Source organism: Primulina tabacum, chromosome 1, assembly GCF_025594145.1.
Source record: "Primulina tabacum isolate GXHZ01 chromosome 1, ASM2559414v2, whole genome shotgun sequence".
Taxonomy (NCBI): Eukaryota; Viridiplantae; Streptophyta; class Magnoliopsida; order Lamiales; family Gesneriaceae; genus Primulina; species Primulina tabacum.
The window spans coordinates 53,835,928-53,852,546 of NC_134550.1; the positions used below are offsets into that span (position 1 = coordinate 53,835,928).

At 35.9% G+C, this 16,619-nt stretch overlaps 3 protein-coding genes across 4 annotated transcripts; 2 read left to right on the top strand and 1 right to left on the bottom strand.

The window, feature by feature from the left end:
- Positions 1 to 427: 427 nt before the first annotated feature.
- Positions 428 to 5,091, top strand: LOC142549621 (asparagine synthetase [glutamine-hydrolyzing]-like). Of its 2 annotated transcripts, none has more exons than XM_075658673.1 (13): positions 428 to 762; positions 1,536 to 1,674; positions 2,153 to 2,248; positions 2,345 to 2,486; positions 2,591 to 2,781; positions 2,871 to 3,032; positions 3,118 to 3,198; positions 3,296 to 3,517; positions 3,600 to 3,734; positions 3,805 to 3,891; positions 3,987 to 4,073; positions 4,379 to 4,486; positions 4,594 to 5,091. In XM_075658673.1, the coding sequence occupies exons 1-13, from the start codon at positions 683 to 685 to the stop codon at positions 4,837 to 4,839; spliced, it is 1,776 nt and encodes a 591-aa protein (XP_075514788.1). In that variant the 5' UTR covers positions 428 to 682; the 3' UTR covers positions 4,840 to 5,091. The 2 variants fall into 2 exon arrangements, with proteins under 2 accessions (XP_075514788.1, XP_075514794.1); XM_075658679.1 differs by having other exon boundaries at positions 429 to 762; positions 3,811 to 3,891.
- A 2,939-nt stretch (positions 5,092 to 8,030) lies between these two features.
- On the top strand, positions 8,031 to 10,983 carry LOC142549633 (acyl-coenzyme A thioesterase 2, chloroplastic). The gene is made up of 5 exons (XM_075658690.1): positions 8,031 to 8,670; positions 8,983 to 9,160; positions 9,608 to 10,071; positions 10,210 to 10,338; positions 10,579 to 10,983. Exons 1-5 carry the CDS (start codon positions 8,284 to 8,286, stop codon positions 10,723 to 10,725), a joined length of 1,305 nt encoding a protein of 434 aa, XP_075514805.1. The 5' UTR covers positions 8,031 to 8,283; the 3' UTR covers positions 10,726 to 10,983.
- Positions 10,984 to 11,267: 284 nt separating this feature from the next.
- Positions 11,268 to 15,422, bottom strand: LOC142549643 (uncharacterized). The gene is made up of 2 exons (XM_075658701.1): positions 14,843 to 15,422; positions 11,268 to 12,810 (listed from the first exon to the last, which is right to left on the bottom strand). Exons 1-2 carry the CDS (start codon positions 15,280 to 15,282, stop codon positions 11,442 to 11,444), a joined length of 1,809 nt encoding a protein of 602 aa, XP_075514816.1. The 5' UTR covers positions 15,283 to 15,422; the 3' UTR covers positions 11,268 to 11,441.
- Between the last annotated feature and the right edge of the window lie 1,197 nt (positions 15,423 to 16,619).

Consider the following 16,619-nt stretch of genomic DNA (forward strand, 5'->3'; position numbering starts at 1 on the left):
AACAATACATACACGATATGTATATAAAATAATGATAATTTCATATATGAATTATAATCACGATCTATGATAGATCGAGTTGATTCGTAATTTTTTATAGTTTTTAATTACTAAATCATATGAAGTTTATGTATATAAAATAATGATAATTTCATATATGAATTATAATCACGATCTATAATAGATCGAGTTGATTCGTAATTTTTTTTATAGCTTTTAATTACTAAATCATATGAAGTTTTTTTTAGTCGTTTTCGTGAAAACTAATTGGTGTTATAAAATCTAATAAGGTTGATCTATATAATATAGATAATATGAGATCAGCAAGTGTCGCCGCATAAAAAGAAAAAAAGATGGCGAGGAAGTGTCGCCGCATGGGAGGTCATTTTTTGGCCCCCTCTTTCTTGGCTATAAATAAGCAATTTCAAGCGGTGCATTAATCACAAACAAAAACTAAAACAAGATCAGAGACTGATTCAAAGCTATTTGTTTATTTTTTATGCGTACGTGTCTCGAATCTTAGGATCACAGTCTTTTGCTTCCCTCCTCAAATCACGACTTTTAAGTTTATCTTGGTTCTGTTTTCCGTTTTGCAACTGTTCCATTCTTGGAATTTGCACTTTTGTTTGTTTGGGGAAGGAGATATTGATTTTATTTTGATTTTTTAAGCCGGTAAGGAGTGATGTGTGGAATACTAGCAGTTTTGGGTTGTTCCGATGACTGTCAAGCCAAGAGGGTTCGGGTCCTCGAGCTTTCACGCAGGTTATTTCCTGTGATTTTTGCTTTGTTTACTGAATTTTTTGTATGCATTATCCTTTTTCGTAACTGGGTGATGGACATATGGATCTGGGAACGTAAAAAGTTTCGATTCTCGCAAAAAATAATGAAACTTTTTTTGGTTAAAAAGGTACTAGTTTGGATGGACTGTGTGGACTGATGAATTATTTTATTCTACGTTATTGTTTTAGTCCAAATTTATTTCATGCATGAAACGTTACTTCTTGTGAAGTTGAAAAGTCAGGTCTGGATTTCTCGTCATCTCCTTAAAAACACCAACTTGTTTCTATTTGTTCTATAAAAAAATTAAATCAGAGATAGATCAGCTACTAAAATTCTTAAAAATCGAAAGATGCACGACTAAAATCCAATTTTGATGAACCCAGAGGATAAAAATCGCAAAGACAAAAGTTACAATATTCCATTTTTGGTTCCTATAGTTTTACAAAACTTTTAAATTCATAATAAAGAACTTGTCATCAATTTACGAGTCGTTTGTGTCTATCTTTCTATGTATGTACAAATAGCTATCTATTCGAAAAGTCTAGCCTCCGTGACACCAAATCTTGGGTTCATTTGTATGTATGTGTATGTATTTATGGACAAGAGATGAAATTGTTATTGGACTGGAATATTTTCCAAAAAAAAAAAATCTAAACTGGAATGAAGTATTTGACATTTGTTGGTTTGTCCTGTTGGTGCAAATTTGTGTTAGATTGCATAAATTGAACAGTAGCTGATATCTTATTGTTGGATAGATTGAAGCACAGGGGACCTGATTGGAGTGGACTTTATCAGCACGGGGATTGCTATTTGTCCCACCAAAGGCTAGCGATTGTGGATCCGGCTTCTGGCGACCAACCCCTATTCAACGAAGATGGCAAGATTGTAGTCACGGCAAGTTTTTTATCTTGAAATATTATTACATATGCAATGGTTTTGGTGGTTTTTAATGGTTGCGAAAGTCCGAAAAAGCCCGTCGGATTTGCTCTTGCGCACGAGCTTCTGTTTTCTGCACCGCCCTACTTTTCATTCTTTTTTTTTGCTCGGGCTTCTTCTGCTTTCTTATTCACTTCATTCTTAAATTTCGAAATTTAATTTATTCTTTGTTAGTCACAAGTTATGCATTCATGCTCGATCACATAAACAACTGACAAAATACGTAAATCCGTTCCATATTCACAATCTTTCAAGCTACTTCCTTCGATATTTTAAGTGCAAAACATCTTGAATACAGTTAGAAATAATAATATAAATTCCGAAATATATCCTTACGTTGTCGTGATTCAGATTTGTCCTTGTTCGATTTAAAAATTCAAGGAGGTGTGGATTTGAAAACTTATATTCAGACTTGATATGTTTCTCCTGAATCCAGGTAAATGGAGAAATCTACAACCACGAGGAATTGCGCAAGAATTTGCCTAATCACAAGTTCCGAACTGGAAGTGACTGCGATGTTATTGCGCATCTGGTGAGTATTTCAATTTTATTACACAAAAAGCCTCTGGAGGCCAAGAAATTTGTTTTTGTTAGTTCTTGATGTAATCTATTAAAAAAAAACGTTCAGTATGAAGAGCATGGTGAAAATTTCGTGGATATGCTGGATGGAATGTTCTCATTTGTGTTGCTAGATACTCGTGACAACAGCTTTCTTGCTGCCCGTGATGCTATTGGAATCACTTCCTTGTATATCGGCTGGGGACTTGATGGTAGTGTTTCTCAGTAATCTATGACCCTTTATTCATGGTGAATGAAATTTGTGACGCCATAAACAATGGAGTTGGGGTATTTTAAACTCAATTTATTGATATAGGTTCGGTTTGGATATCATCGGAGCTGAAAGGGTTGAATGATGAATGTGAGCATTTTGAAGTTTTCCCTCCAGGGCACTTGTACTCGAGCAAGATGGGCGGTCTTCGAAGATGGCATAATCCTCCATGGTTCTCCGAGGCCATTCCATCGACTCCATATGAACCTTTTGACCTGAGGCGTGCTTTTGAAAAAGTGAGGATTTTTGCAGATTTATTCAAGGCTGATTTAGTGAATTAAAAAGATGTTTTAGATGATTATTTTTTCGGCGAAAAATCATTCAGGCTGTTATTAAAAGGCTAATGACTGATGTTCCATTTGGAGTTCTTTTATCGGGAGGACTTGATTCATCATTAGTTGCTGCTGTTACTGCTCGTCACTTGGAGGGCACGAAAGCTGCGAAACATTGGGGAGTACAGCTTCATTCTTTCTGTGTTGGCCTTGAGGTCAGTCGCCATCATCCTGAAAATTTAGAGTTTATCGAGACTCACTTTTGTCAACGCGAAAAGATTTTAATATTTTCTTGTTCAGGGGTCGCCTGATCTGAAAGCTGCAAGAGAAGTTGCTGATTATTTGGGTACTGTTCACCATGAATTTCATTTCACCGTTCAGGTTTACTTTTTCGAGCCTACATGGGATTTTTCATTTGATTTTCATCTGAATTTTATTCCTGTTTTTGAGACAACTAATCTTTTATGCTATGTTGCAGGATGGTATCGATGCAATCGAGGATGTGATTTATCACATCGAGACATATGATGTAACTACAATTCGAGCAAGCACTCCCATGTTCCTTATGTCACGTAAGATCAAATCACTTGGAGTAAAAATGGTCTTATCAGGTGAAGGAGCGGATGAGATTTTTGGTGGTTATTTATACTTCCATAAGGCACCTAACAAGGATGAATTCCATCGTGAAACTTGCCGCAAGGTATGAAATGTGGAATCTACTCTGTATAAAGACTGAAGAACTTTGATGATGTCAAATTTATTTAAGTTTTATATAAATTCAGATTAAGGCCCTTCACCAATATGATTGTTTGCGAGCAAATAAGGCAACTTCTGCTTGGGGATTAGAGGCGCGAGTTCCGTTTTTAGACAAGGAATTTGTGAATGTCGCAATGAGCATCGACCCTGAGTGGAAGATGGTAAGGCCATTATTCGTAGTTGTTCATTTATGAACTTTCATATTATCAAATTATTTCCATACTTTCACAGTCTCAGATCAAACCAGAGCAAAAACGTATTGAGAAGTGGATTTTAAGGCAAGCCTTCGATGATGAAGAGCGGCCATATCTTCCTAAGGTATTTAAAATTGATCCTCTCGTGTGCTTGCGTGTAGCTAAATATTCATAATTTGAAAAAGTCGTCACACAAATTTTTCTGTTTGATTCTTGCAGCATATTCTCTACAGGCAGAAGGAACAATTTAGTGATGGTGTGGGTTATAGTTGGATTGATGGACTCAAAGCTCATGCTGAACACCATGTATGTATTGTATCAGCTTTCACTAAAATGGCTGAATCTCGACTTTTCTGTATTCCCAATCTTTGCCAAGACTAATATTTTTTTTTTGTAAAACATAATTAGGCGGCAAGAACAGCCGACCCTCTGGCTAAAATTTACGACAAATGCGAAGTACTAAATTAGTATTTTAACTTTTGCCTACATTCAATCATGCTTTTTGTGTGTGAAAACTTGAGATTGTTTCTTCTTTTTGCTCCTCAGCCTGTTGTATAGGGCATTTCTGCAATATAAATTGACAAACTGGAAGCGGTACGTTCTCTTAACAGGTCAATGATAAGATGATGCTCAATGCTGCGCATATATTTCCCCATAATACTCCAATCACGAAGGAGGCCTATTATTACAGAATGATATTCGACAGACTCTTCCCACAGGTATGGTTTGTTTCAGATGCGCGAATGAAGAGATTTTCTGCCAACTTTTTGGCATTGACATTGAAAAGGGCGAAAGCATTATACATCACCATTATTTTTCAACGCAGAACTCAGCCAGCCTCACTGTCCCAGGTGGTGCAAGTGTGGCGTGCAGCACTGCTACGGCTGTGGCATGGGATGAATCTTGGTCGAAAAACCTTGACCCATCAGGCAGGGCTGCCATTGGTGTGCATAATTCGCCCTATGAGAAACGTGCAACCACTGTTGTCACTAATGGGAAGTTGACGACTAAAGTCACCGAGCCTGTGGCACGAGTGATGGAGACTACACCAGGGCTAACCATTCGGGGCTAGCATGCAACTGCTCGTATAAGTTAGTATCAGCAGCAGTATCTATTATAATTGCTGCTGTATATGGGCTGTCTGTACTATATATTCAGTTCAATAAAAGGACTGCTGGTGTTATATAGTAAATGAATTTATACACCAACCTCTGTAGTTTTCTTTTTCTATTTGGCACGTCTATTCTTCCCTATCTCAACTGTATTATTCAAGCAGCTCGTTTATCTCAAGAATTTGCTCGGCATCTGGTTTGCTGGCACTCCATTGTCCGTATTTTGTTTTCAAAACATGAATCAGTTGCAAAATACATTCTAAATATAACATGAAAATTCAAAATCTATATATAAATATACGCACATACATGAATATATATATATACAAAACCACTTGTTTTAGCATTTGTCATTTTTGTAAATTAACCTTCAAAAGATCTAATAAAACTAAAATTAGACAAAGCTAAAAAATATCTGTGAAAAAAAATCTATACAGTAAAATTTTGGTCCAACCAATGCAAAGTTTTAAAATTTCAATTCCTTTTAGTAGAATAACTGATTTCAAAACGAACGTTTTATTTAGTCATGTTAAATTAGTATTTAATATAAAATCGAAAAATAAAAAAAATAATCTTTTTCTATCCAATTGATATACATATATTTTCTTGAAATAGGGAAAATTGTCTTTTCTTTTCTTTTTTTTTTTTTGAAGAAAGGAATGTGGCATATTCGACTCTTGTCAAAGATGCAAATAAACAAAGGAGGACTCCTTAGTTGATCATGTAATAAATGCTGCTCACCTAGCTTTCTCCGAACCCGCCGAGGCCCTTGCAAATTCTAAGATTAAGAAATATTCGACACATTTTATATTTTGTGTGTTTGAATTTTTTTATTGTATATGATATCATAAATTTTCATCATATAATATTTATTTTGTACAACATTGGTTTGTTAAACAATTGTTTATTTTTTGTACCAAATATACTTTAGATATTTTATGTCACGCCCCGAAACCGAGACGCGTCATCGACGTTTAACAATTAAAATCACAAAATAACAAGCCACGTAATACATAATTTATCCAAAAGTCAGTCTATTACATAATCATAATTGTTTTTACAGTGCACAATTGTGGAAACAATAACGTAAAGAAAATAAAAATAAAATTGATGCTTGAAATTTCATGTCTCAAACTTTATCACCAATGCCAAAACATATGTTGTTCACCTTCTTCCACTTGATATTTGCCCTTATGGAGGGAAGTAAGAGGGTGAGTGTTTGGATAAACACTCAATATGTGGGGGGGCAATCGTACACAAGAATGCGAAATATACATACAATTTTGAGTTCAAAAGTGATATGTCGCAACATGAATCAATACATGAGATAAATAGAATTCAAAACAAGGCATCCAAACATATTGTAATTGGAATATCAACTTATACACAACATTGTTATTCATATCATTATCCATGATATACTGATCAATATCTAATTATTACTCCTCTAAGGGACGATGCCGTGTATCGGTTATTATAACCCACATGTAGGACCGAGTGCTTACCGCTTTACCAAAAACTATAACTGGTGGTAATGGTGCAAACTCAAATCTTTTAAACCGCACAGCAGCTTAAGCATCATAGTTTGATCGCTCTACCAAACAAGAACAATTATTGCACCCAATAATCTCCCACCCAATAATTGCACTCCTTGCAATCAATGGGAATCGAACCCGTGACCTTGGCTCTGATACCAATTGTAGGACCGAGTGCTTACCGCTTTACCAAAAGCTATAGCTGGTGGTAATGGTGCAACTCAAATCTTTTAAACCGCACAGCAGCTCAAGCACCACGGTTCGATCGCACAATTATTGCATCCAATACCACCGCATCATGGCCATATCTTATCTTGTCATGTTTCGAAATTTCCTTACAACTTTTAATTTGAATCCTAACAGTGCATTTTCAAGATTTCATTGCATAACAAAAATGATCATGCGGAATGAAACAGACACATAAGCAAAGGTCATAAACATGTAGTTCACGGTCGAGTTTTCAAAAATAACATAAACATCATTATTTTAAAACATACTTATAAGTCCACTTGTTCTTTTCTCGAAATAAGTGTAAATGACTTGCTGTTCGAAATGATATTCCGTTGATGCTCGAACTTGGCTCAAACAAGGGTCGAGTGTTATTCAGAATTCGGTGCTGCTTGGTTTGCTTCTTGGACGAAAACTTTGCTTGAAAATGAATAGAGTGTCGCTTGAATGTTTTGTTGTTGAATTGCTATAGGAACATGAGAGATTTCAAGCTTGTGAAATATGATTTATGTATAGCAATTGGTGCTCTTTTATAGAGAGTTGATAAGGCACCTCACTACATGTTATGATCTCATGTCTCAAGTCACTACTCCATGATCATTCAACTACTAACCCACATTTTTATGCCACTAAGTCATGTTTAATTAGCCATTAAGTATGTGAATTTTCAGGGTCTTCACATTCTATGAATTGACTTTCAAATTTATGAATTTGTTCATAAATGAGAATGCTTAATCAAATATTTTTATTTATCGTTATTGATACGATGAAGTATTCATCCTGTAATATTTATTTTGTGAAGAATTAACATTTCCTAAATAATTGTTTATTTTATAAAGTAATTAATAGTTTACACAACTTTTACTTTTAAATATAAATATTTAGATCCACAAAAACATAATTATCATATATTTACACAATATTTTGTTATTATGTATTTAAACTAAAATATTTATTTTGTTTGAATTTTTATTTATTATTATGTTAAATAATAAAATAATAATATTTGCACACTTGCATATTAAAAAAAACTTTCGGGTTTGTCTCATGGGTCGAGTTAGCCGGATTGGTTTGGGCTCAGGTTCATTGTTTTCATGTTGGTTTGAGTTCAAATCGAGATTTTTTTAGTAATCATCTTGCTTAGACTCGGCACACTCAAAATGAGACCCTTAATTTCAAATCTTATTCTTTATGATTTAAGTTTTGATATATTAAATTTTTCATTATTATTATTATCAAACATGTTAATTATTATTTTTATATAAGTAAAATATCAAAAAAAATATGATGATGATTATTATTATTTAAGTTAGTATGAGATATTTTTTTTTATATAATATAACAAACCACGGGACTTAAAATATTCCCATGAATGTCTCGCCAATTGAAGTGGCGTGACTCTCATTTTTATTACGCACCCAGTTTGGGTTTTGCGGTAAACAGTGAAAAATCCCCGGCTCTCCCCCTTTCGCTTCCGATTTCCCACTGTTTTTGCTGTTTTCCTCTGGATTCTTCCCACCCTCTAGATTAGTTTCAGCAAATATCCTTGTTTTATATCGAAATTTCATAAAGAATCAATATTCAAGAATCCCCATTCATTTTCCCTTTTCAGGTGATATTCTCAGTTCTAATTTTAATTCAATGGAGAACGATCCCGCTTCCCCAACTCCCATCCCAATCTTTTCCAACTTTACCTCACCATTTGACTACTCTCCCAAGAAAAGTGAATCCAATTCTTCAACAAGGAAGCCCCTTAGTTTGTGGCCTGGAATGTACCACTCACCTGTTACAAGCACCCTTTGGGAGACGAGGTCTAAGATCTTTGAAAGGCTTCTTGATCCTCCGCTTGATGCACCCCCACAGAGCGATTTGCTGACGAAAAAGCCATCACAGAGCAGGATGACTATTCTGTACAATTTCTCTAGTGATTATACGCTGAGAGAACAATACAGGGATCCTTGGAACGAGGTCAGAATTGGAAAGTTGCTCGAAGATCTTGATGCTCTTGCAGGAACCATATCTGTCAAGGTAAAATGCTTTCAAGATAGTTTTTTTTTTCTTTTTTCAGTATGTCTATCACACGTTATTTCGATGCTTGTACTCAACCTTGCATCTGGACGGTGTATTCATTTTCTATCACTGGTGATTTCTGACATCGATTTGTTTCAGGGCTCGAATTTTCTCAGATTGCAAGTTTTATACCATTATAGTTTACTGTGTTTGATTAAAATATACGAGCCATTATAGGAATAACCTTGTTTGTGAGAAGGGTCAAGGCTGGAGTAGAAAACGATCTTTGTTTTGTCTTGAAATCTTTCGTTTCTTCCTTGTGTGATATAGCACTGTTCAGATGATGATAGCACCACTAGACCGCTCTATCTGGTGACTGCTTCTGTCGACAAAATGGTGCTAAAGAAGCCAATTTTTGTTGATGTTGATCTGAATATATCCGGGGCTGTAATTTGGGTTGGCCGGTCTTCAATTGAGATTCAGCTTGATGTGACTCAGCCTGCTACTGGTACTTTCTTTTCTAGCCAATACCCGTTTTGTCTTGAAATTATTCCCTTGATTCTGTTATCCTCGTGTCTACCTTATTTGGGACGTGTGGAGCAGTAATCACTGTCCGGTTGTTCGTGTGGTTGTGTATGTGAGTTGACTATCAAAATATAGTGCTTAGGCTGCTCTCCAATGGAAAAGATTTGTCGCACCACTAACATCTAAGTGTACTTTTTGGTATCAAAATCAAGTTTATGTGGTCATCTATGTGGCACAATGATTAAAATAGGTCGTTTTGGCCACGAATCAAATTTTTTTAGTAAAACAGTGACCGATACTCGATCATAATGTCTAGTCCGACCCAAAAGGGAGGATAAAACTAAAAGCTCAAAGTTCTGCCCAAAGTCAAATTAATTAAGATAACCTTATGCACATCTTTAACTAAAAGAAGTTATTCTTCACTGTGTAGCTAAAGACACCGATTCAGTTGCCTTGACCGCAAACTTCATTTTCGTGGCTCGTGATTACAAGACGGGCAAAGCGGCTCCTGTGAATCGACTAGCACCAGAAACAGAGCAAGAGAAGTTGCTCTATGAGGCCGCAGAAGTAAGAAGCAAACTGAGAAAAAATAAGTTAAATGGTGATAAAAAAGTTATTGAAAATGGTGAGGTGAATAAATTCAAAGCATTACTAGCTGAGGGACGCATCTTTTGTGACATGCCAGCCTTGGCAGATAGAGACTGCATTCTTCTTAGAGATACTCGCCTCGAGAACTCTTTAATTTGTCAGCCACAGCAAAGAAACATCCATGGTCGTATATTTGGAGGGTTTCTGATGCTCCGAGCATTCGAATTAGCTTTTTCAACATCCTATGTGTTTGCTGGAGTGATGCCATCCTTTATGGAGGTTGATCATGTTGATTTTTTGAAACCGGTACGAGTATATGGTTAAATCTATTTTATGTCATTCTGATCATAAAATTTAGTGAAATATCAAAAGACAAGTAATTTATTTGTCAAAAGCTACATTAGTCGTTCTATGGCTAATCAATTGTCATTTTGATGAACACAGGTAGATGTCGGGGACTTCTTACGTTTTAAATCATGTGTATTGTACACAGAATTCCAGGATTCGGATAAGCCCCTAATCCACGTAGAAGTCGTCGCTCATGTTACAAGGCCTGAATTAAGGACTAGTGAGGTATGCCCTCTACACTAACCAAGTGGAAAACACATATTTTCCAAGTTTTGATCTCATTTAATAACAGTCTGTGCATGCATATACTCGATACGCGTATTATATACTGATACTGGCTTAGATGTACAAAAAAGAGCGGATGGCCCCATTCATGATTTTTGACCCGCAACTTTCATCAGATAAAACAACTAACACTCTTTAACAATAGCAAAAATGATATGCTTTGTGCTTTTGATGGTATAGGTGTCGAATAGGTTTTACTTCACATTCACCATTCGTCCAGAGGCAAAGTCGATTATGAATAACGGTCATAGGATTCGAAAGGTAGTTCCAGCGACGGAGGAGGAAGCACACAGAATCGCTGAGCGTATGGACGCCGATGTGTTGTAGCTGTTTCAACATATGAACCTCATTGCAGATTTAAGAGCATACGTGCTACAGAAATTTGAGGAATGGAGGAAATATAATTTTATATCTAACGATTGAAAACAAAGTATCTGAATATGAATATCGACCACTCTTGAGAGAATCAAAATGCCACGTCATTTTGGTCTGTTTTATAAATCATTTTTATATTTGTATGAATGAAAATGGACATAACCCTTATAAATTCAACATTTGAAAATAATAAGATCTCAACTTTAGTTATACGACTGAATTGAATAAAATTGCGCATACTTACAAGTTCAAATCTATATAAATCTAAAACACGGTTACATCTTATGTATTATTTCTCGTGTATGAAAATATAAATATTGATTATTCATCTAATAATTAATCTACAAATCAAATATCATATAATCGATAATTTTACCATAAAAACTTCTTTCATTTATCAATTTTGTATCACTCATATTATGTATCCACATCTTTTCACTATCTCATCTTATGAGTCAAATGGTAAAAGATATATGTTTATAAACAATTGTCTCTACTATCCTTGATACTCTCGATGACATTTTCCATTTCAGAGAAGCGCATTGTGCAATTTCCTTATTGATCAACAAGATGTAATAGTTACATGTATAGGCTAAAGGCGAGTTGGAGATATGTGCAGTCCATATATATTTCATCATATATAAAGAATAGTTAATGTACCAATGATGTTAGAAAAACCACCGTGGAGATGAAATGACTGCACTTTGCCTTGGCCTGTTTTGTTGCTCCAAATTGTTCCGCTTCTTCATAATTGAAGAAACCGTTGGGCTAAAGTAGTCATTGCTCCTATGAGAAGTTGTCCCTTGAGAGTAAACATTCCTTCCTTGCATAAAGCTCCTGTGCTTTTCCAGCGTCGCGCCACGGGCAACTAAATTTTTCGGCATTGGCCCCCATCGGTTGTAGTTGACACAACTTTGGCTCCTCCCTACTTGATAAAACATTCCCTTTCTAGGACTGGTATAGTTACGGCTTTCAGCTGTTTCGGCAGAGTACATGGTTGTTTCTCCTTCGCTGCTGTATTCATGTGGTGCTTCTGCTATCTCAATGGGTGAAGAACTTGACTGGATGTCACTATGAGCAGCCCCGTTGACAGACCCTGTTGATTCAGCGTCTACCATGGGGCAGGGTGGTCCTACGTCATGAAGCTGTTGTCCTTCGGCTGGTAGCTGAGATAAGTTTTTGGCATAATTTTGATCACAGTTGGTCAGTACTTTTCTTGATGGTTGAGGTGACAGTGAGGCTTTAGCAGTTTTAGGTGGAAAATTGATGCCCAAAAGCTGAATCTGAGTGACATCCTTGTTCTTTACTGGGAACGAAGTTAGCATTGGGGACTCGGAAATATCCGGAGTTGGAATCCCCTGGACATGAGTTGCAGCTTGTGGGTCAATAGTCAAAGTCCCAGCAGCAGAACTTGATCCAGGTTGCTCAACAGGTTTAGATATCAAGTTTGAGGATGTTGGAGTCCCCATGTTTTCACCTTCGGTTGCCTTAAAAACTCGTCGCATTGTGAGTGATGCACAAGAATGCTCACTTTTCTGACCAGTAGACATCAACCGTATCAAAGGTAACTTTGGTTTGTTAAGTTCATCAAGGTTGCCTTCCCAGTGCTGGTTTAACCAATCACAGATGATCGGGATAGGGATACCAAATTGCATGGGCACGTCTTTCTTCCATGATGAAGTTGAAGACGTTGACGTAGAAGAGGATTTAGTGTTTGGTGATGTTGCAAGCTTCATAGGATCACAAACCATGAAAGCCAGGTTGCCATGAACATCAAAACCAGCAGAGCCCGCGCTCCAAGTCACTCCATCAGTTGACAGCTTTATCAGATTGTCTGTAGCTATAACTACCTTTCCTTCACCCACAGCCAACTCCTGTTTCTCCGTATATCCTAAAAGATAAACCACACTTCCAAGTTCCAAATTTGGCTTTGAACAAGTTTTCAAGTAGTGAGACTGTGCTTGTGCATTTGACTCTCCATCTAGGGCATCAAGCCCTACAATAGTCAGATCAAGAACAGAGCTCGTGATAAAGAATCTGGAGAAATTTAAAAAATTTAGGGCATGCATCAGTTACCAGAAAATGCATTTATGCTCCTTTTAAAAAAATAATATTTCCAATCAGACATTGAGAAGCCGGGGAAATTCACTTCTGGGAGACTAGCACACAGCAAATCATGATTTATGTCACGGGATTTCAATCAAGGTAAAAATAATCCAAGGAGTTGTTCCTCGACTCACAGTTCCAAGAATCAATTAAAACCATGTCCTGAGACATTCCGAAAACATAGAATCTGACATACCTTTTGGAGCCAAAAAAGGAATGAGAGTAAAATACGATGTTTACTGGTGGATAGGCCATTATAGAGTATAAATGGCACCATATGATATTGTTTTCCAGTTCCATTAGGCGAAAAGTGAAGCTAGTGAGTTGGTTTAGAGCTAGAGGCCATTCTTAGACATGAAAGTCCCAGGATCCACCTCCCCACCACAACTAATCACTAATGATCAAGGATACTTACACCAACTGATACATAAAATATAAAAGCTGTTACACGATTCTTATTTTTTCATATGTTGTAGAAGACAACCTTAGATGCATAGCTAACGATTCAATGACTAATGCTGGTAATTTTTTTTCCAGTTTTCATCTAGTACTGATTTTTGGATGCTAAAACACAAGGACCTGAATTGCTTGCAACTTTCTACTTTTTGACAGACAATTGTGAATTAGAAAAGTATCAATAATGAGAGATGCGACAATGTGTGTCAGGCACAAAATAGAAATTCCAGCTGTAATTTCAGTTTGGGTTGTACTTCCAAATCTAAGTAGTTAATGATCAAAAGTTCAAAGCATATAATTGATGGAGCTTAGTATCTTTGTCAACCACCAACAAAGAAAAATATGTTGTGGTGGTGGCATAGGACAGCCATAACCAACAAGAAATGGCCGGAGGCTAGCCAACCACCTTCCCTTGTGAGATTCTCCCAATTTCTACTGAAGGACAGTGGATCCAAGAGTGGAGACCTCTCTGGTTGATAGATTTCAAAAGTCATTGAAATTTCAACTTTTACCTGATAGAAACATTGTTTCTTTCTCCATAGAAAAAATTGTATATCATTAAGAATATAAGTCTTAGACTGGTTATACCTCAAGTTTCAGGGTGGGATGATTAAGAGACCATGGGTTATGGCAACTGTAACAAGCCTAAAACATATGGTGTAACAAGCCTAAAACATATGGTAAGAGACATAAGATGGTCGTCTAATTTTTTGGGTTTAGGCCCCCAATTTCCAGAGCCACATTCGAATTTAGGTTCTGACTAACTCAAAAAGCCAGATCAGAAAAATACATGGGGTGAAGCTTTTCCAGCACCTATCTCCTCGTTTGTAAGACTTGTACCAACATGCTTTTGTTATCACAATCATCCATTTAATCAAACACTTTACATAAAGTTACGCTGGAACTGACTAGTTCATGTGTCTTTTTCTGGTATTTTTGGTATTTTAAGCTGGAACAGGAAGATTATGCAGGAAAATTGACGTGTTTGGTACACCTGTATCATACACTCACGAATTAATCCATGTTCAAACATCTTATAAACCAATTTTATCTCAATGAAAATACTAGCAGGCTATAATATATCATAATTATGGAGAACTGAATATCAGTTAACTCGACAGTTAACTGGCGACTTCATTATCAGTACATATCCCAGAATAAAAACGTTCTTTCCAGATAAAACTGACAAACTTTTCGCCGATAATAACTGATGAATTCGCCAGGATAATAATTTTAGCAACTATCTTTATTCAAAACTAAAAAGCCAAATTCTACCAGATCCAAAATCAACTCCGGGCTCCCAACAACGGACACAACAAAATAACTTCATTTATCCATCAAAATTCAGCGACTCTTGAAACTTCCCAAGACTTCATCAATCATCTCTCAACAAACATCAAACAGCATAAATCCCCGACAAGCCACACATTGAGCACATGCATTCATCCCATGCTCCGCAAAAACACAAAGCTAAAAACAAGGAACGAAAACAACATTATAAACTGACCTATGAGGAAAAAGGCTAGCGGAAAGTCCATTCTGGAGCCTAATGTCGGCCGTCTCCGCAGCAACGACGGAGGGGATATTAGCATGGGTGGTGAGCAGCAGATTCCGGTGGATCAAGAATCCGGTGCCTCCTCCGTGGATTCTAGCCATAGCCATTGCCTTGCCGGAGAAAATAGCAGCCTTCATTCTCTCCGACTTGCCACCTCCGCTGCAGAAACACCAGGATTCCCCCAAAACCCTCATCCTATCTTCTATCCCGAGAATGACTGCAGATTTTAGGAGACGAAACAGGCGAAAATTGTTAGATCCAAAATGTGGAGCTGGGACTGGAAGCGCATTTCTTCGTTCTTCAGTACACTTTTCTCTCACCTTGAACTTGAATGTGTACTTAGCTGTGAGCCATAACCATATAGTAGCTGGGAAAAACCAGATCTTTATCATTAAAAAAAATAGATATATATATATATATATATATATATATATATATTCCGAGTGACTGATCTTCCACCAATCCGTATTGGTTTGCAAATTAATTTAGATGGAACGTTCGACATCCACAGGTTTTCTTCAGTAATTTCAATGTCCAAAAACAAATACAAAAACAAAGACTGAATCTTTTGTCCAAAACAATATTTTAACCATTATTTTGCACACATTATGTATGCATTTATCATGTCATTTTAATCTATAATGAACATTATCATCTAAAAACCTCATTATACTAAAATTATTAAATAAATTGTGTAATTTTAAAGGAAATTTGACAAATAAATGTGTAGGTAAGAATGGGCGTGGCCGCATGTTCTATTCATCTGAGTGTGTGATTATTTATGATGATAGGAATTAGGAACAAGCTGGACCAGGCGAACATGTGATTGTAATATCAAGTCCTCCTTTTTGTGCATAAACCATGTGATACAAAATGATCATGTGTCGTCTTAATGATACGAGGGATAAAATAAACGTGCATTGGATCAATGATTATAAATTCGATTTTTTCTATCAATTTTTTTCTCGGATGAGATTGTCACATGTTATTTATTGAATGTGGTTTATTTGACTAATTTGATTTACAAGCTAGTGCGTTAGACCAAAAGTTTACTCGACACACTGAAAATTAACCGTTGTATGTTCTCACGTCATAAAAAATGTGTTTTGTTTACTTTTTTTTATTGTTATTTATTACTTATATGTAATATATAAAAATGACAAAAACTTGTGTGAGACGGTATCACGGATCGTATTTTATGAGACAGATCTTTTATTTGAGTTATCTATGAAAAAATATTATTTTTTATGCTAAGATTATAACTTTTTATTGTGAATATCGGTAGATTGTCCCGTCTCACAGATAAAGATTCGTGAGACCGTCTCACAAGAGACCTACTCTATAAAAATATATATAAATAAACAAACTAAAAACATAGGCACGTCGATTTTTATTTAAGGTGTTTTTATCCTCCAAGTAGATTCAAAGTGCACCACCGATCCAAAAATAAATTCTCATATGGATTAAATTGGTCCATAATAATCGTCACACCTATCATAACCTCTTCCGATATAATTTTTTGGAATTTAATAGTAAAAATTGAAACCAATTATTTCCGATTACTATTAGAAAATATGAGAAAATAACAATTTTGAAAATTTGTTATTATTTATTTACAATTTTATTAATAATATTGTCAAATCGAATATTAATCTTATATATTTTTTAAAATTTTCAGTAATTGTAATACGTTTTATTAAAGATGTCAATGAGTGATTCTAATTTGACC